At 36.1% G+C, this 20,784-nt stretch overlaps 1 protein-coding gene across 3 annotated transcripts in view; it reads left to right on the forward strand.

Moving 5' to 3' along the window:
- The window catches only part of LOC150107317 (synaptobrevin homolog YKT6-like), a 108,653-nt gene that overhangs the window by 19,045 nt on the left and 68,824 nt on the right, over positions 1 to 20,784 (forward strand). For all 3 annotated transcript variants that reach the window (XM_090391181.1, XM_090391183.1, XM_090391182.1), the window contains exons 2-3: positions 1,640 to 1,783; positions 7,383 to 7,465. In XM_090391181.1, coding sequence (XP_090247307.1) covers positions 1,677 to 1,783; positions 7,383 to 7,465 — 190 coding nt within the window. In that variant the 5' untranslated portion in view covers positions 1,640 to 1,676. The remainder of the gene's footprint in view (positions 1 to 1,639; positions 1,784 to 7,382; positions 7,466 to 20,784) is intronic.

Here is a 20,784-nt window from a genome sequence, read left to right on the forward strand (position 1 = left end):
GAAGGAAACGTCCAGAGCCTGGTCTACTAGTCGTGACTTGTGATATAGATGATCACAGGATACTCCATTCTTCAACTCAAGACAGATGTTAACAGATCTACCAATCTGTCCAGAGTAAGGCATAAGGAACTTGACACTTCAGGATGCACCAGAGAATAAAGCTGAGCCTTGGAAAAGCAGATGAAGGTTTCTAGTTGGATGTGTGGTTTGAAAGTGGTATGGAGATTATATTTGTGAACTTACTTAGCTACCTTTTCTGAAGTACTTTGAATATAAGGAATGGAGTAGCTTTGTTGCGATCTTGTGTGTTTGTTGCAGAAGAGGTAGTGGTGGTGTGCAGTATTTTATTGAGGTTTAGCCATTGCCTAAAAAAGTGTTGTGAAGCCTAAGCTCATTAGCAAGGACTATGTCATTTGAATGGTTGGCTCTTTCTCTCTCTGTTGTATAGTAGAAATGTATTTTGGACATTGACTATTTAGGCACACTAAAAATACATCTCAGATAATGAGGCCAAATACAACCTCACAAGATTGCAACAAATCCGGCTTCATTAATTTGCCACAAATCTGGGAGACCGTTATTCTGAAACCACATTTAGCCTGACTTTTCTGAATTAACTTTGTTTTAATCTGGCCTCTGAAGAGTACATTGTCTAGGATGCTAGTTTCCATGCAGTTAGGATTTGAATTCTTTCTACAACTAGCTAATTAATCACGCTACTGGCCAAGACATCTATAGACATCAGGGTTATCATGGATGAGAAGTGCATATTAAAATTGTAATACCATCGATATTACATTGAAATATATGATGGATACGAAGTATGTGAGGATGCGTATTTGATCCATGGCCGGTAAGGTGGTTAATTGCTATGTTCACCAGATTTGGAATATTTTATGCTTTGAGGCTGGTTACAAATCCACCAAAATATCAGTACTGGCATAGCTGACAATTCAGACCTACGGCTGGAGGCATTGTCTTAAGTATTCCTGACTGTATCCGTGTGCGGTAACGGGGCTGGTTTGCCTGCTTGCACGATAAAAACCCTGCTGTCCACACCCAAGACTGGCTGACTTGGCTTATGGCTGAGGAAGATCCTTAAGCTCCTCACATTGTGGACGGGAATCAAACCTAGGACCCTCCTTCCCCATGTATATGGTTGCGAAGCGCGTAGCCACTAGGCTAACCGTGTGGACACATATATTGTGAAACAGTTATGAATAACAATCTTCACTTTCATTATCAGTACTAGAACATATATCAGTTTTTATAATATTTTTTTTTTTTTTTTTTAATTCAGTCTATAGCGAAATTAGAATGAAATCTTGGGTATGAGTAGGACACTTATTAGCACGTTTATTAAGCACAGTACTTAGAATAGCAATGTGCTTATTGATAGGGTTTGAAGACTTTTTTATGTTTCTTGTAGCAGTGTTTGTAATAGCATGATTTAACTGTACCACATGCTTGCATTTTTTTATTTTTTTTTGAAAATATGCATCTGTAATTTTTCTTGGCCAAACTTATGAAATAGCCACAGAAAAGTTATTGGGATTTTATTATTATTATTTTTAATAAATTGCATTATTATTATTATTCAGATAATTTAATTCCCCGCATTTTTCCTCTCTTCTGTTAGATAATTCATTGGCACATAGGATTTCTCATACTACAGCATGGTGAAACTATACTACTTAGCAGTTCTTTATAAACATGCTACTAATGCAACTACCCTAACCTCTGCGAGCGATTTAAGCTCATTTAATTATTTCCAAAGAAACAAGTAAGTGTATTGAATGAAACAACTAGTTTCATTCAGTTTCCTCTTTTTATACATTTTTATTTGTATTTTCTAAGATATTAAAAGTAACGTTTTAAGTGAACCCCATCTACAAAAGACTGTAGCCTATATACATTTCTGTTGGTGCTGTATATTGACCAAGGGTTTTCTAATTCAGAAACTGATTGATAATAACCAGATTTTTAACTGATATGCAATTATTTATTTATAGTAGATTTATTTCCCTCTACATGTTTCACTTTCTATATGTATGACTAACAGCATCATCAGGAGGTTACTTAAAATAAATAAAAAAAATGGCAAAAAAAAAAAATGTTTTCCAGCAGCAGTTAATATCTAGTTGAAAAGGCTGGAATGATAGTCTAATCACGAGTATCATTGTATAAACTCTGTATATGATTGCTAGCATAGGACAAGTCTTTAATTTTACACGTGTTAATTAATGATTTCCAATTTGCAGTTTAGATGCCGATTCTGTTTTTTTAAATGAATGTTGTATAGAGCATTTAGCCACATTAATAACTATGTTGGAGAGTTGGAGAGTTTGCGGAGACAAAAGTTCGGAGATCAGCAACTCGACGAATGTTAATAGCAAGTTCATGTTTAGCTGCTCTGAGTTGATTATGGATTACAGCTAAGCTGGTGTTCCTGTAGATTTTATGAGCTCCATGAGATTTACTGGTTCCTTTAATCTTCGTGAAGTTAGGAATAATCTGATTGTCCTGGCATTTTTTAGAAAAATGATCCTCTCATAGCTTATCTTGTATTACAGATAGTTTACTGTTTTTTTGGTAAAGCTTTCCCCGTGTAGGAAATTCTATTCTTGAGAGGTACTTGTGACATTAAGAAATATAAACACGTTAGCACAAGAATATTTTAATATTTTGCCATTTTAATATTTCAGTCTGAAATTAACAGATTATCCTCAGTGGATACAATGTTCATTTAAAAAATAGAATCAACATCTAAACCACAAATTCGATGTCCTTGTTTCTAGACAAATCAAGCCTTTCCATGTTCCAGATAATTGGGTCGTCTACTTGTTCGGTCGCCCTTTAACGAGTAGTGAAATACTCATTCTCTCAAAAGGACATGATTTTGCTATAGTCCCTAAAAAGATTCCTTATTTAGATTTCCTCGTTAACATCGAACGGAACCTAAGTCATCTCTCCAGTGAAAAGGCTAATTCTCTCCGCCTTGAGGTTGCGTCTACGTTACTTAAAGCCAAGCTTCCTCCTTCCAACATATCTCCTTCTGAAAAGAAAAACACTACATTCCTTAAGAAGTTTACATCTGCAAGGGACCTGATAGGTCTAGGGGAAGTGGTTAGTCTTTGGTAGAGTGGAGACTTTTGAAGAGAAAGCCTTAAACTCTGTTCCACAAAAACCTACTGTTTGGCTTCACTATGTGGATGATGTGCTCGCTATTTGGCCACATGGCTCAGATACTCCACTCCTTCTTAACACACTTAAACAACCAACACCCCAGAATCCTGTTTAACTTGGAAAAAGAGGAAAACAACAACCTTCCTTTCCTAGACACTCTAATCACTTGCCAGCCTGATGGATCCTTGGATCCTTGCTTTTCTCTGTTTATAGAAAACCCACCCATACATGCAGATACATTCACCAGCAATTCCCCCCCCCCCCACACACACAACAATATGGGGTTATTAAAACAATATATAACAGGGCGAAAATAATCTGTTCAAATGACAATGTCCTAATCACGGAACTAAACCACATCCTTAATACTTTCTTAGCCAATGGCTACAACCCCCAAAAAATCCAAAAATTATTAAAACCAGCAAACCACAATCCCCTCCCCCTTCACAATAAAGATTACACTAAATCTATCACCATTCCCTACATCTGGCGCACCTCTGAAAAAATTACCAAAATCCTTAAAAAATATGACCTGACTTCTTGTTACAAACCATATAAAAAATTGGTATCCCTTATCTGCTCTACCAAAGACCAAACACTTCCCCTAGACCTACCTGAGGTATACCAGGTCCTTTTCAGCTGTAAACTGTCCTACTTTGGCCATACAGGCAGGACAGCGAATATCAGGATTTTCTGAACACAAAGACTACATTTGGTTTCACCAGTACAGCCATTCTGGGTTTGCAGACATGCTCTGGATACCTGCCACAGAATACGTTGGAAGAAAGCCAAAGTAATACACCGCAGCAAGTTTAATTATGAAAGATTATTCATAGAATCAGCCTCAGCTCTAAAAAAAACGTTCCAAACCTCAACAAATTTGGGTGCATGAGACTGCCCTAAATTTGGGAGACTTACATCATGAGAACGTCAGCCCACTGGCCAAGACAACCCAATATAGCCCGCTAGGGGCATTAGGACTTTAGGAACAACAATAATTTCTTATCTTCTGCCTCATTTGCTTTTTGTAGTAGTGCCTGCGTGCACGTTTCCTATTTGTATGTTCCCATGAAGATGGCAATGTGACATTGCCGAAATATAGGAAGTATTTATTAAAGTTTCTTTTAATTAATATTCCAGTATATGTTGTAAATTCCTTAAATAATTTAATAGTCACTTTACTTATCATTAAGAAAGTATGGTAAAATAAGTAAAGTAATTATTCTAACACGTGTTGTCTCAATGAATTCTTCACTATGAATGCTGAGCACCGTGTAACCTCAAAAGAAAGAATAGTAACTGATATCATTTATGCATATGAGCAGAATTATGAAAATTCTGCCTGTAGCCAGTATTCCATAATCATTATTATTTTTATTAAATACTTCATAAAGCTTGTTACAAATTTTATTGATTTTTTTTTCTCCTCTTCTGTATGTGGCATAAAAATAATTAAAACATTTACCCGAATAAATCTGAAAGCATACCCCAACTCAACATCAGAGTTAAAGATCAGTACTATAAACATAAGAAGCCTGAATGGCAAAGAAATGAAGCTAGCTGAAGAATTAGATAAGTACCAGATCAACATAATAGGGGTGACTGAAACAAAAAAGACAAAAACTGGTGAGATCTTTCGGAGCAATAAATACAAAATGTTATAAACAGGAAATGACAATCAAGGAAAAGGAGTAGCCATAGTATTCAACACAAAATACGAGGCTAATCTTCTTGAATGCAGACAGTCTAAAGTAGTGATGTGGGCAAATATCAGAATGGGGAATTGGACAATGAGACTTATTTGTGCCTATGGTCCCACAGAAGGTTCTACTAAGGTAGAAGTGGAGGAATTTTTTGATGCTTTAGAAAAAGCAACTGACACAATGAAAAAGGAAAAGTTGGTCCTTGTTGGGGATCTAAATAGCAGAGTAGGAAGTGATTGTCAGACATACAAAAATGTTTTGGGAAAATTTGGAGAAAAGAGCAAAGCTAATAATAATGGCAAATACCTGTTGGATTTCTGCTCAGGATATGGACTGGCTTTTACTAACACCATGTTCCAACATAAAAATGTGCACAAATTCACATGGAGAGAAGAGGCAAGGAATAAGAAAGTCTCATTGACTATGTTATTGTTGATAGTGATGTTTTCTCCCAGGTGCAGGACTCCAGAGTGTACAGAGGATTTGAAATTCGAAGCGATCACTATTTAGTCTTGAGCAGGATAAAATTGAATTTCATATTGAAAAGAATAATATGTAAGAAAGTTTTAAAGCGAATAAAAGTTGAGCAGCTCTCAGATGTGAACTGTAGACTAAAATACACAAAGATTATTGAAGAAAAAATGAAAGAGTTTGAGAACAGGAACCAAACCTTGGAGATTCCGTGGCAAGCCTTGAAGAAAACCCTGATTGATTCAGCCAGAGAGGCATGTGGTGAGGTTGTCTGCAAAGATAGAAAAATCGGAACTCCATGGTGGACACAGGAAGTTAAAGAGGCAGTGAAGGAAAAGAAGAAAGCATATCAAAAGTTCCTGGCAAATAAGTCAGCTTTTGCTCTTAGAGAATACAGAGACAAATGTAAGAAAGCTAAACAGTGTGTAAAACTAGCTAAACAAAAGTCATGGGAGGATTTTGGCAAGAACATAGAAAATAAATATCAAGAAGGTGGCAAAATATTCTGGAGGTTATTGAAGAAGCTTAGGAATGGAGGAAAGAGTGCTGTAAAAGGAGTTAGAGATGATGAAGGTGATATGAAAACAGGAGAAAAAGATATCCTTGAAGTATGGAATAATTACTTCAAAAAATTGCTAAATAAAAGAAGCAGTGATAGCACAGTGGTAAAAAACACTCAACAGGCATACCGTCAAGAATACATATCCATACTTGAAGTAGAAAAAGCCATCAAAGGCTTGAAATGTGGAAAGGCAGCAGGAACTATTGATATGCTTTCTTCTTTTCCTTCACTGCCTCTTTAACTTCCTGTGTCCACCATGGAGCTGATTTTTCTATCTTTGCAGACAACCTCACCACATGCCTCTCTGGGTGAATCAATCAGGGTTTTCTTCAAGGCTTGCCACTGAATCTCCAAGGTTTGGTTCCAGTTCTCAAACTCTTTCATTTTTTCTTCAATAATCTTTGTGTATTTTAGTCTACAGTTCACATCTGAGAGCTGCTCAACTTTTATTCGCTTTAAAACTTTCTTACATATTATTCTTTTCAATATGAAATTCAATTTCATATTGAAATTGAAGAGAGATGTTAATGTCAGCTCTTTGCTTTATGCGGATGATGTTATCCGCTACAAGTTTGCAAGATTCCCTGACTAAATTGAATAACTGTTGTAATAGATATGGTATGAAGGTCAGCAATAAAAAGACAATGAAAATAGGTAGAATTGTTGAAAATGTCATGGAACAAGTAAAACATTTCAGCTACTTTGGCACAATTTTTATTGAAGATGGTAAATTAAATATGGAAATAGACACCAGAATTAACAAAGCTGGTATGGTAGGCAGTCAATTGAATAAATTGATATGGAATGAGAGAGAAATTAGTCGAACACTAAATTAGCTGTATACAAGACAGTGTTCAAACCGGTTTTAACTTATGGATCTGAGAGCTGGGTCAGAAGTAAAACACTTGACCAAAGACTAGAGACCGCAGATATGAGAGTCCTGAGAAAGATTAGAGGCGTGAACAGATGGCATCAATGACAATATCATATTATTAACAAGGATATTAGGAAAGAACTTGACATTGTCAGCATCTAGGAATGCATTAGCAGAGCTAATCTCAGATGGTATGGTCACTTAAACAGAATGGGCGAGGAAAGATTAGCAAAACAAGTGTTCTCTGCCAGGTTGGCAGGAAAATGACCCAGAGGAAGACCAAGATATAGGTGGATTGATACGGTACAAAGTACCTTAGGCGATAGAAATATAAGATCTGATAATAATGTCAGAGTCTTGACAAGTAACAGACTGATTTGGAAGAAAATTGTAGTTAGGAAGTTAGTAATGATGTAAATTTTTCATGTAGTACTATCATATCCTGTACACCCCCTTGAGGGTACATGTCAGGAATTTGATGATGATGATGAACTGCATTTATCATATAGATGATTGTATTGAGGAAGCTAATTTGTATATTCAATATTAATTTCAGTTCATCTGTTTAAATTTGTTTTCCCCTTAGTGCACAGGAATTTATGACATTTACAAGCCAAGTTCTAGCTGAACGAACACAACCAGAAAGTAGAACATCAGTTAAAGAGCAAGGTAACTAATATTGTCTATTATTGTTTTTTTCTAGTTACATATGAAAATGTGTTGGTGGGTACAGACCTACAAATAATATAACACTTGCATTTGTATTAAACACAGAAAACCAAACAGTTGTAAAAATTAAGATTCCAAGCATACTGCTTACACATCTTTTTGATACTTTTGTCACACTTTAAATTTGTAATACTTTCAGTTAGTATCTAATTATTGTGAAAAACTCTCATTACTTGTCTTTTAATGGCTTGAAAGAATTTATTTAAACATCATCATATTTCAGAGTAGTAACCATCAAAGCATGCATTATTATTCCATTGCCCCCCCACACACACACACCGTTTTGCATTTTAACTAGTGAAAATCATCAATAGTCAAGTTTACAACTGAAAGTCTTATTAGTTAATTTGTAACAAGGAATTTATATTCTGCCAATCCATAGCAGATTCAGTTCTTCTAGCTAATGTTCACATTTTGACACAAGCCATAGAATGATTTGGAGACATTTCTGGGGGTGGATTCTATATACACAGACACAGGAACATAAAAGAAAACTTTAACATGTGTAGCATCCCTCACTATCACACAAGCACCTTTTGTGTCATAGTGAAAATTCTTATGGTGGTTCCAGATGCTTTGATAAGCCTGACATAGATCTGCTTGTACATAGCTTCTTTGTCTTCAGATTTCTCCACCAGTGTCAGAGTATCCATGGCTCTTTGCTTTCACTCTTCTTCCAGTACATATGGAATCTTTTCTCATTAATCTCCAGTTCTGTCAATACTTTTGTTAAAAACAGTACATCCCATTCCTCTTTATTGACAAACTTTTTAAGACTAAGGATGCTGTAGATTCCAGTGTGTTTGTGCCAGTATAAGCTTGATGTGAAAGTCAACCTAGGAAAAGAAAATTGATTTTGAATGAAGATTGGGATAAAATCAAAAGTAAGGGAGAGTGAAGTAAAATTTTTCTTCTGAGAAATAAGATTGTGTTTTGATAGCATTGAAATTAACTAGATTATCTAAACTTGAGAATGGTGATGAGTGATAGTAGAAAACTCATCTGCAATTTTCTGAATGATATAAACTGTGGAGAGGATTTTAGATTTGTGAGAGAAGGTCATTGATGTGTAGGAGGAAGACTGTGGACAAACAGTTCTGGGGTCCACAGTGAAAGAGAAATCTGATCATAGGAAATCATCCACCATCACACAAATTGAATGACCAGAAAGGAAACTGGCAATACAGTTGCAAAGGGCAGGAAGGAGACCATAAAGTGGTAATTTGAAGAAAGGATCTCTATGTCAAATTTAATCAAATGACTAGGAAATAACAAGAACAACCACAAGTTTTTCCAAACATTTCTCGTGTTGCTAAAAGTGAGGTTAGCTAGGAGGTCTGCTGCTGCAGAAGAGGGGCATAATCCATATTGGTGATTGTTGCTTAATTCATGTGGACTCCAAATTGGGAAGAAGCCAGTTATTTTTGACTTCTTTATTGTTTTTAAGTGTATAAAGATGAGGGCAAAATGAATGCTTGATGTTTGGATAAACATCAAGCTAGATGTTTGCCAGAGATGAGTATGAAAATATAGGTTGAGTGTTAATTCTGAAGCACAAGTTTTTAGCATAGATGGGTTTGATATTATCTGGACCAGGGGTGTAGTAATATTGAGACTATATTTGAGGATTTTTTATTATTATGTTCCTCTGGCAAAGGATCAAATAAGGCATGCTGTGACATTTCATGGTACAATGGGAGGAGATTTGCCTGGGTTTTTTAATACATGAGTTTATGTTAAAAAAAACTGATGCTAGGAGGTCTGCCTTAAGGATAAGACAGTGACACTCTTGAGGATAAGGTGATGTTACTGCCTAGACAAAGAAAATGATACATTACTATATGTTATCACTGCTCAAAACAATTAGGGGATATTTTAGTTTCTGTCGGATAATTATAACTATTGGGTTATAATAGTAACTTGTACATGAATAAATATTTATTACTTATGGATAGGATGTAATTGATGAGATATTGTTCAAAAATCGATATTTATTACAAATTGTGTTACATTTGTAAATTATTTTCATAACTTTATAATTTACAAGAAAACCAAAATATCCCCTAATTGTTTTGAGCAGTATAATTTACTGTGCATATGGCATGTATTATCATATTTACTATATCTTTAAGATGTGTTCATGTAAATGTTTTCTCCAGTATCAACATTTGGTATGTTTGATACTGGAGAAAACACACACACTTGGAAATAATAATTAACTAACTAAATACCAATATCTTGTCTTTAATGGGCAGCAACGAGAAATATACTACACTTGCATGTAGGTGCACCAACAGGAAGCCAAACACAGACTGAGTGTGGAGGGCAGGATTCTACATTCCTAACTGATGCCTTCTTTGGTGCATTGATGGAATCTTGTTGAAGGTCCTAATATGGTGGACTTCCAGATGTTTGGTAAAGCAGCAAGGCAGCCAAATTTATTAAAATTTGCAGAATGCTATGGTGCTGTGTCATATTCCAGAAATAATCTGAGCTTTATATCTGCTTATGTTTAAAAGATGTTCAACCATTGGACCCAATGATTTGTATCCATGGTGCAGTTTGCTCTGCCAGAATAGCGGTAATTCTGATTTATTTATTTATTTGTTTAGCATATGGCAATCTACATAAAGTTATAAAACATAACTCAAAATAAATATGCAAAAAGTAATAAGTGACCATTAGAATAAAACAAAGACACTTATACTTTCAACAAACAAAACACTTATAAGTTAAAATCAAGTAGTTTGATCCAATTTATAACAGGCATTGTCACCTCCAGGAAGTCGTTTCTTTGACCCGTGTATGCACAAAGACTGCACTCAATAGAAATGTGATGGATTGATTGATTCAGGTGTGCGCAGTCACATTCCGGTGAGGGAATTTTTCCCTACTTGTACAGAGAGCTTGCACATCTTCCATCTCCGGTGCAAATCCTGTTCAGCGTGTTATTCATGTCTTTCAGCTCATTTCCATACCTGGGATGTTGAGACAATGCCATCAAACCAAGTTTGGAGTTGGACATTGGTATTTATGCTCCACATTCGTTTCCATTTTTCTTTGGTATTGTAGTTGGTCGTTCTCAGGTGTTTAGCTTCACAGAGAGGGGGCTTTCTTGATTTCAGTCTGTTGAGCTGTAGCTCTAGTATGTCGTTGTGTATAGGCAATTCAGTATTTCTGAGTATTTTATCATATTCTCGTAGTAGATGTGAGCAACGTGTCTTCGTAGGTTTGGTGGTATTAAGTTACTCAGCATTGGAAGCCAGTAAACAGGAGTTGTTTTTATGGTTTCAATGATAAGTCGCTCAGCAGCTGCCATACCAAACTTCTTAGTTTGGTATGGCAGCTGTTGAGCCAAACTAGAGCGCAGTACTCTGCCACCGAAAAAACGAATCAGTGTGAACATTCTTAATGTGGTTGCTGCTGCACCCCAAGAAGTGCCACATAATTTCTGGATGATGTTGTTTCTAGTTCTTATTTTTCCAGCTGTGTTTTCAGCTTGTTTCTTATATGATAAGGTGCAATCAAGTGCAACTCCTAGGTATTTAGGATATTTGTTATGGTAGAACTGAATTTCCAAATCGGATGTTCAGCTTGTCATGTGCCAGTTTACTGCTGGGATGGAATGTTGACACTTCAGTTTTACTTCGGCTTGGTTGCAGTCTCCATTTTATAAAGTAGGTATGCATAGCAGCAAGGTTTGTTTGTGAGAGTTTCCTCTGTCCGTCTTAGTTCTCTATTTCTGGTAGCTTACGCTATGTCATCTGCATAGCAGAATTTTCTAGATACTGTGTCTGGCAGGTCAGCTGTGTATAGGTTAAATAAGACAGCGGCCAGTACTGAGCCTTGTGATAGGCCATTGTTGAGTTTCTTCTGATTACTGATATTTTCTCCAAGGACAACACAACAACATCTATTGCTGAGCATATTATTAACAAGCTGTATTGTTCTTTGGCATGGTAGGACTTTCATTAGTTTATACAGCATGCCCTCTCTCCAGACAGCTTGTATGCAGCAGTTAAATCAAGGAAAACTACAGAAGTTTTTAGATTTCGTTGAAAGCCTGCTTCAATGCATGATGTCAATGCCAGAACCTGGTCACAACAACTGCGATTGGGCCTAAAGCCTGCCTGTTCTATTGGAACGTGTTAAGGATGTATGCAGTTGTACCGCGGTCTTAGTGTTGCGATTGGACGATAGTTTTGTGGGTTGTCAGTTGATTTTCCTAGTTTGGGAAGGGCTATGATCTTAGCTCTCTTAAATTTCTTTGGCAACACACTGGTGTTCATTATTTCCAAGAAGAAACGGGCGAGCCATTTTTTGGTATTTTTGCCAGCATGAATAAGACATTCCGGATGAACTCTGTCAAACCCCATGGTCTTTCCCGTATTTGTATCAGCTAGTGCATTGTTGATTTCCTCATCGCTGAAGGGTCTTGCATATTCTGATTCGTCTTGTAGTTTTGCCTTCAAGTCTCTGGCTTCTCTTTTAATTTTAATGGTATGGTTTCTGTCACATTGGCACCTCGAGATTCTAGTAACAGGGTTAGCAACTTGGTTTGGTATGACATCTGTCTTTTTAGTAGTCATCGTTGTAGCACCTCCTAGCTTCCGTAATACACTCCAGGCCTTCCTGCTGGAGTGCCTGAGAGTTTCCAATCCCTTGACTGTTTCGATCCAGCATTGTTGTCTTGCTGCTTCCAAGTCATGTAGGAGATCTTCTCAGATTTTCAGATCACTACTCCATAAATTTCTCGTAGAGCTGTTCACCCCATTCGTTCCATCCAGGGATACTCCTTTCTGTAGTCCCTGAAGATGTTTTTTGTCTGTAGAGATGACAACTCTTACAAATTGATTGTAATTATTGGGTACAGGAGGTATGAAACGAACACACTTGTCAAGGTCAACGGCATATTTTTCCCAGTCAGCTCTTCAAAGATTCCATCTCGTGTGGGGAATTGATTAGACAAGAGGTATTTTTATGCCTACATCAATGAGGAATGGTCGGTGTTGGCTGTGAGGGAAGTCACCGATCTTTGAGCAGGTAGAGGTTCATTCATGTTGTGAGAGGTGACGAAGCAGAGGTCAGGATTATAGTCTCTTCTTCATGCTGCTGAAGGTGCCACATTCTTTAGCATCAAAGACCAAGTATATGTTGGAGGCCTCAGCCCAGTCAGCAAGGGCCATGCTGCATTCATCATTCTGAGCATACTTCCATAACTCATGGTGGCTATTGAAGTCTCTCATATATATAGTTGGGTGACTCAAAAGAGGGAGGACTTGTTGAGGCCATTGAATTTTTGGTGGCTTGTAGACATTAGCAAGTGTCAGTTCGCCCAACTTCATCACTACCAAGCTGATATCATCATCACTCAATGCAGTAACAAGTTCGATCTGGTTCATGTTGTTGCAGACGCATGTTGCTATGAATGGTGGTAAGTTGCTTCTACAACTTACCACCATTATATATCCGTATATTCTCCCTCTTCTGTACAAGTCTTCTTCAGTAGCGGCATGTGTTTCCTGGAGGAGTACAATGTCTATATTTTGGTCAAGAAGGAATTTTGAAAGGTATTCACATTTTGATTTGCTAATTCCTTTGATATTAATTTGACAATTTGGACTTGGGGTCTGAGATTTCTAGTCAGTTGGTTCTTCAAACCATTCACTTCTGATTGCTTCATGTAGTTAGTAGCCAGGAGATCCATGGATAGACTGGCTGCCAAGGTCACTCTAGCTCATTTAGCATTATCCAGGATGTACCATGAAGAGGCGAGCTAGGATTGCAACCCTGTAATTCTGATAATGGACTTAATTTCTGTGTTCTTCCAAACAGTTATTTTTGCTGTTATTTCAGTTTGTCCAAAATTAGTTTACACAAGTAAGGGATGCTGTAGATACCAGAATAATCAAAATGTTTTTTTTGAAAGAGGAGGAACTTTTTTTTGAATAACTAGAGGTTTTAGTCATTCCAGAACCGTTTAAGAAAATCAATGGAATGGAAGAGGAGCTTGTTTTTGTAGTTGGACTGTGAATAGATGTTGTCTATAGGACTTTGAGGAAAGTGAAGGAATTATGATGTCAAGGTGAAACAGTACCTGTGGCAACAGAAGAATTGTGAAAAAATAGAAAGGAGACAAGACAGAAAGAAATCATCTGCAAAACAATAGCTGGAGTGATTTAATCAGAAACTGATAATCATTTAACTGGTTGCATTTTTGAACATCAAGAGTCCTGTATTGTTCACACACAACAGTGTTTAGTGTACTGAGAAGAACCGTCTGACAACTATAAAATATCTACTCAGTGTACTCTTATTGATATGTGAAAGGTCAGCAGAGGATTACAAGAATCCTGAAGTCTTACAGGCAGGTCAACTTTGCCATTTGACTGTTGTATAGTGCACTGCAAAGGAACATATTGAAGTCCACAATGCATGAGATTAATTAGGTTATAAATAAAAGACAATAACATCTATGAGTATAGCAGACAAACACTTACACTCATCTTTTTCCCCCAACTCAGAAGTTGGGGAAAAAGATTGCTCTGCTGCATTTCAATTCTTCTGTGCAGGGCTAGGTATGCCAACTATAATGTGAATCATGGACTCATTGCATTTGGAAATATGAAACACTATTGTGGGAAGTGTTTTTTTTCCTTTCAACGTGTTAATTTCTGTGATATCAGTGGAGCAGCATCTTAATGTCATAGCATAATGAAGATATATGAAAATAGCCACAATTGTTAACATTACCGCACATGAGGACCTGCTGAGTTGCTGGACATCAACTCAAAACATCTATGGAATGTGCAGTAAGCAGTTTGCTACAGAATTCTATGCATTAATCTGCATGATACAGCACTCCTATATCTCTGTTCCTTTTATGTGGCTCCCACCCACAAAAGGTTATTGTTATTAGTAAACCTATAGTGCATTTGTACTGTGGATGGAGTAAGAAATTTTTTTTTTTTTTTTTTCATTTTTATCAATTTTATATATATTTTTGTAATTTTTTATTTATTTTCACATATTATGGAAATCCTGCTTTAGAGACCAAACACTGAACTTTTTCAAGCCCCTTCAGGTCTACAATAAGCAGGGCGGTGGTCTCATGCTGGGCAATGAAATTTATCTCCCACCTAAAGACAATCACAAACATCCATGCCCACAGCAGGATTCGAACCCGTGACCTGTTGGTTAGAGCCAGCAAAGTTCTTGACAACTTGAGGACATTTTGAGAGCCGAAGAAGGCTCTTCTTACTATTATATATATATAGATATATATATATATATATACCTCTTAAGTGTTCATTTTTTAATATGTATATTTTGTTTGTCCAAGTACTACTTTTTTGTTATTCTAAGAGCATGAGTGAAAACTGCGACTGTGAAATATTATGTTGTGGTAGAAGTAACTACCAAGAAGGCTGTCAGGCTGGAGACCAGCACATGGCGGACAGTCGCAGAGGGCCGTGCCCAGTGGCAACATGTGGTGCTTGAGGCCAAAAGTCCCCCCCGGACTGATAGTGCCTGGCTAATGTTTGTAATGTAGAAGTAACTATGGTCAACAGGATAATGTCACACTGTTTCAGTTGGTGGAACATGCTATTTCTATTTGGTGTTATAATGTCATTGAGTCTACTACTAGTCAGCATTGCATTCTTATACGTGTGCATGCATGCGCATAAGAATGCAATATAAAGCATTTTGTAAATTCTTGTAACTAGTAACATTTATGTGTATTAAATGAAATATCCCAAATGCTAATTTTTAACAGTTATCTCTCACTGTGGCAAAATGCCAGACCTTACCAGCCAAATCACTATAAACAAACCATTCCTTTCATAATTAGGTTTAATGGATGAATTTTCTTCTTTTCAGCCATTTTCTGTCCACTGCTGGACGAAGGCCTCCTCCAATTCTTTCCACCTTTCTGTGTTCTTGGCAATGGTTTGCCAATTTTTCTCAACAAAATTGGACAGTTCATCACTCCACCTTCTTTTAGGACGTCCTCGGCCTCGTTTCCCTTCTTTTGGAATCCAGTTCGTTAGTATGGTGGTCCATCGCTCATCTTCTCTTCTGGATAGATGTCCAGCCAATTTCCATTTTAATTGCTTATGGTGAAGAATGATGTCAGTGATGTGAGTCTGGCTTCTTATCCAGGTGTTTTGCTTCTTATCTTTTAATGTGATGCCTAGCATCAACCTCTCCATTTTTCTTTGAGTTGTTATTAGTTTATTTGCCAGTGCTTTTGTTAGCGACCAAGTTTCACAACCATATGTGATGACTGGAAGTATACGCTGGTTAAATGTCTTCCTTTTTAAACAAAGTGGGACATCATTGTTTTGAAAAGTGCTTTTCGATTTTCTGAATGCACCCCAGGCAAGTTGAACTCTCCTATTTATTTCTTTTTGGAGTCCACAGTTTAGATCAATGAGATGACCTAAATATGTATATGAAGAGACTCTTTCCAAGAAATTGTTTTCTATTATTATGTTTTTTTGGTGTTACAAAATGATTACACATGATTTTAGTTTTTTTTTCTGTTTATTTTTAGACCGACTTTTCTGCTTTATTGATATAGATCCTCTATCATTATATTAAGGTCTTCTGGAGTGTGCAAAAATTATGATATCATCTGCATATCTTAGGTGTGTTAAGTTTCTGTTATTAATTTTTATGCCAAGGTTTGTCCAGTTTTATATTATTAAATATTTCTTGAAGGACTGCTGTAAAGATTTTGGGTTATAGAGAGTCTCCTTGTCGGACACCTTTTTCAATTGATATTTTATTGCTACTTATGTGACGTTGGATTGTTGCTGTTGCAGTGTGGTATATTTCCTGGAGGAGGTCCATATATTCTCCAGGAACTCCCCGATTCTAGAGGGCTTTGATTATTGCATTAATTTTGATGGAATCAGATGCTTTTTCATAATCAATAAAGGCTAAATGGAGATGTAATTGATTTTCTTCTGCTTTTTCTATTATTTGTTTTACTGCATGAATATGATCAATTGTTAAAGCCTTTACGGAATCCTGCTTGTTCAACTGGTTGATTTGAGTCTAGAAGAAGGGTTAACTTGTTTGTTATTACATTTGTGGGAATTTTGTACAGATTGGAGAGAATACTAATTGGTCTATAGTTCTTCTTTGTCTTTTTTTTAAATAACAGTATCAGAGTAGCATTTTTCCAGTTTTCTGGTATCTTCCCCTCTTCTAGGCATAGAATTAGTAAGTTTGTGACAGTGAATTATATTGTTTCCTTCCCAATAAGCAAATTAATTCTATGTGAATTAGGTCTTCACAAGGACATTTTCCATTTTTCATTTATTTTAATGCTTGTTTATTTCATCTGAAGTGAATGGGGATGAATTCTATATGCAATGGAGAAGAGTTATTTATATTAGATTTATCTATTGAAGGATCATTATAGAGTTCTTTATAAAATTCTTCTAGCCTGCTTAGGATTTGTTCTTGGTTCTTTATTGTAGTTCCATTCTTATCTTTTATTGCAATTATTTGACTTTTGCCAACTGATAAATGTTTTCGTTGGATTTCTGCTCAGGACATGCACTGGTTATTACTAACACCATGTTCCAACATAAAAATGTGCACAAATTCACATGGAGAGAAGAGGCAAGGAATAAGAAAAGTCTCATTGACTATGTTATTGTTGATAGTGATGTTTTCTCCCTGGTGCAGGACACCAGAGTGTACAGAGGATTTGAAATTGGAAGTGATCACTATTTAGTCTTGAGCAGGATAAAATTGAATTTCATATTGAAAAGAATAATATGTAAGAAAGTTTTAAAGTGAATAAAAGTTGAGCAGCTCTCAGATGTGAACTGTAGACTAAAATACAGAAAGATTAGTGAAAAAAAAATGAAAGAGTTTCAGAACAGGAATCATACTTTGGAGATTCAGTTGCACACTCCGAAGAAAACATTGATTGATTCTGCCAGAGAGGCATGTGGTGAGGTTGTCTGCAAGGATAAAAAAATCAGAACTCCCTGGTGGACACAGGAAGTTAATGAGGCAGTGAAGGAAAAGAAGAAAGCATATCAAAAGTTCCTGTCAAATAAGTCAGCTTGTGCTCTTAGAGAATATAGAGACAAATGCAAGAATGCTAAACACTGTGTAAAACTAGCTAAACAAAAGTCATGGGAGGATTTTGGCAAGAATATAGAAAATAAATATCAAGAAGGTGGCAAAATATTCTGGAGGTTGTTGAAGAAGCTTAGGAATGGAGGAAAGAGTGCTGTAAAAGGAGTTAGAGATGATAAAGGTGACATGAAAACAGGAGATAAAGATATCCTTGAAGTATGGAGTAATTACTTTGAAAAACTGCTAAATGAAACAAGCAGTGATGACAGCACAGTGGTAAAAAACACTGACCAGGCATGCAGTCAAGAATACATATCCATACTTGAAGTCAAAAAAGCCATCAAAGGCTTGAAATGTGGAAAGGCAGCAGGAGTAGATGATATTCGACCAGAAATGCTGAAGTATGGTGGTATAAAAGTCTTACAGTGGCTGCAATGCATAGTTCAGAAAGCCTGGACAGAGAGACGAATTCCCGATGATTGGAGTAGAGCTCTCATAGTACCCATATATAAAAAGGGAAATAAAACTGAATGTGAGAATTACAGAGGTATTTCCCTACTGAGTGTTCCTGGCAAGATCTATGCAAGTATACTTGAAAAACGGTTGAGAAGAATTGTGGAAGAAAAGCTTGGTGAAGAACAAGCTGGATTCAGGCCAAATAGAGGCTGTCAGGATCAGATCTTCACTTTACGACAAATAGTCGAGAAAGCATGGGAATATAACAGAGATCTGTATTTAAGTTTTGTCGATTTGGAAAAGGCATATGACAAGGTGCCAAGAGAGAAGCTATTCAATACGCTGCAGTTATATGGTGTCAATGGGGCATTATATCAAGCAATACTTGTCTTTATTCGAGTTGCAAGTCAGCAGTTAGAATTGAAGGAAGTACAGGAAGATGGTTTATGTTAGATCTGGTGTGAGACAAGGATGTACATTATCCCCTCTGTTATTCATTATCAATATGGATCACATTATGATGGAAAGTGGTATTAAACATGATATCAAAATTGGAGATGTTAATGTCAGCTCTTTGCTTTATGCGGATGATGTTATACTTCTAAATAAATCCCCTACAAGTCTGCAAGATTCTCTGACTAAATTGAATAACTGTTGTAATAGACATGGTATGAAGGTCAGCAATAAAAAGACAAAGACAATGAAAATAGGCAGAATCATTGAAAATGTCAACTGTGTTGTGAATGGAGAACCTGTGGAACAAGTAAAACATTTCAGCTATTTAGGCACGATTTTTACTGAAGATGGTAAATTAAATATAGAAATAGACAACAGAATCAGCAAAGCTGGTGTGGTGGGAAGTCAATTGAATAAATTCATATGGAATAAGAGAGAAATTAGTCGGAACACTAAATTAGCTGTATACAAGACAGTGTTCAAACCAGTTTTAACTTATGAATCTGAGAGCTGGGTCAGAAGTAAAACACTTGACCAAAGACTAGAGACTGCAGATATGAGAGTCCTGAGAAAGATTAGAGGTGTGAACAGATGGCATCAATGGCAATATCATATTAAAAATGAGGATATTAGGAAAGAACTTGGCATTGTCAGCATCCAGGAATGCATTAGCAGAGCTAATCTCAGGTGGTATGGTCACTTAAATAGAATAGGAGAGAAAAGATTAGCAAAACAAGTGTTCTCTGCCAGGTTGGCAGCCAAACGACCCAGAGGAAGACCAAAGATATAGGTGGATTGATACGGTACAAAGTGCCTTAGACGATAGAAATATAAGATCTGATAATGTTGGAGTCTTGACAAGTAACAGACTGATTTGGAGGAAAATTGTAGATAGGAAGTTAGTAATAATGTAATTTTTTCATGTAGTTCTATCATATCCTGTACACCCATTGAGGGTACATGGCAGGAATTTGATGATGATGATGATAGTATTTTCATATTTTTATTGTTTTCAATTGTTTCTTTTATTTTTTTAGTGTTATAAGATCTTATTTCATTTCTCATCTTTTTTCTTATTGTTTTGCATAGTTCTGCGTATTCTCTGTCTTCAAATATATTTAAGTCTAGTTTTAGATTGAGTTTTTTTTCATAATCCTTCTTGTTTTCAATAGGTTTTAAGTCAAAACTTCTTGATTTTTTTTTGTTGTTTAGCCATTTTATTCTTTCCAATTTGGGATTTATTTTAATTTTGGCTCTCACCAGTCAGTGGTCACTTCCTGTTTTTACTTGATTTAGTACTGAGGTATCTTGAACTATTTCTTTATTATTACACAATATATAATGGATGGATACAGAGAAATAATTAAACACATGTTTAATAGTTCCTATATTTCATTTCTGTCACAGAGAAATCGTCAGCGATACAATTTAAAATTGTAATAACCACACAAAACAGTAAGCTAGACTAGAAACCTAAAGTCATATTAGAGGTACCCTTTATGAGTCCTTTCATTTAGTGTTACATGGTGATCAGTATTCATTTTAGAAATTATGGACTTCTCAACTGTGTTATAAATAACTATTTTAATTTCCCGAGGTTTCAACCTTCATATGAAGGTCATCGTCTGGAGTATACACAAATATACAAAGACAAAATGAGTTACATTTCATACAGTATGCTAAAGAGATAAATGATTTGATCAACAGCTATTCTACTGGCATGACCTCTAGTGAAAATATAATATATATAAATAAAAAATAAAAATTAATTAATTAGAAACTACATCAAAGCTATATTCTATTTAAGATAACATCAGAGAAATATTCTTTCATATAGATAGTTTTCTTACAGTAGCAATGATGTCCTAATTTAACACGACAATTGTTTTATTAGATTTTAGATTCTGGATTATCTACTACAACTGCTTATAGTTAACTCTTAGAAAGAAAAGATTCCGTGGGTAGAATATGTGTCTTCCAAATCTTGGGATTTTTAGACCATCATTATTGTTAAGATTAGGTTGGTTTATAAGAATCTCGCAGGCTTCCTTAAATTTATGTTCATACCATGTGATGTAAACAACTGGTGCTTTTCCAGTCAATTCTATGTAAAGTGTTCAGGGCATGATCAGAAAGGCCGGCTTCACCATAGTTATTATATTTAATATGTCGTTTATGTTCCTTTTGTCTGATAGGAATTGTGCATCCTATTTCCCTTATATATGGTAGATTACAGGTACAAT

The sequence above is a fragment of the Typopeltis vanoorti genome, chromosome 4 (assembly GCF_054136105.1).
Source record: "Typopeltis vanoorti isolate ZY-2024b chromosome 4, IOZ_Tvanoo_1.0, whole genome shotgun sequence".
In the NCBI taxonomy this organism is placed as follows: Eukaryota; Metazoa; Arthropoda; class Arachnida; order Uropygi; family Thelyphonidae; genus Typopeltis; species Typopeltis vanoorti.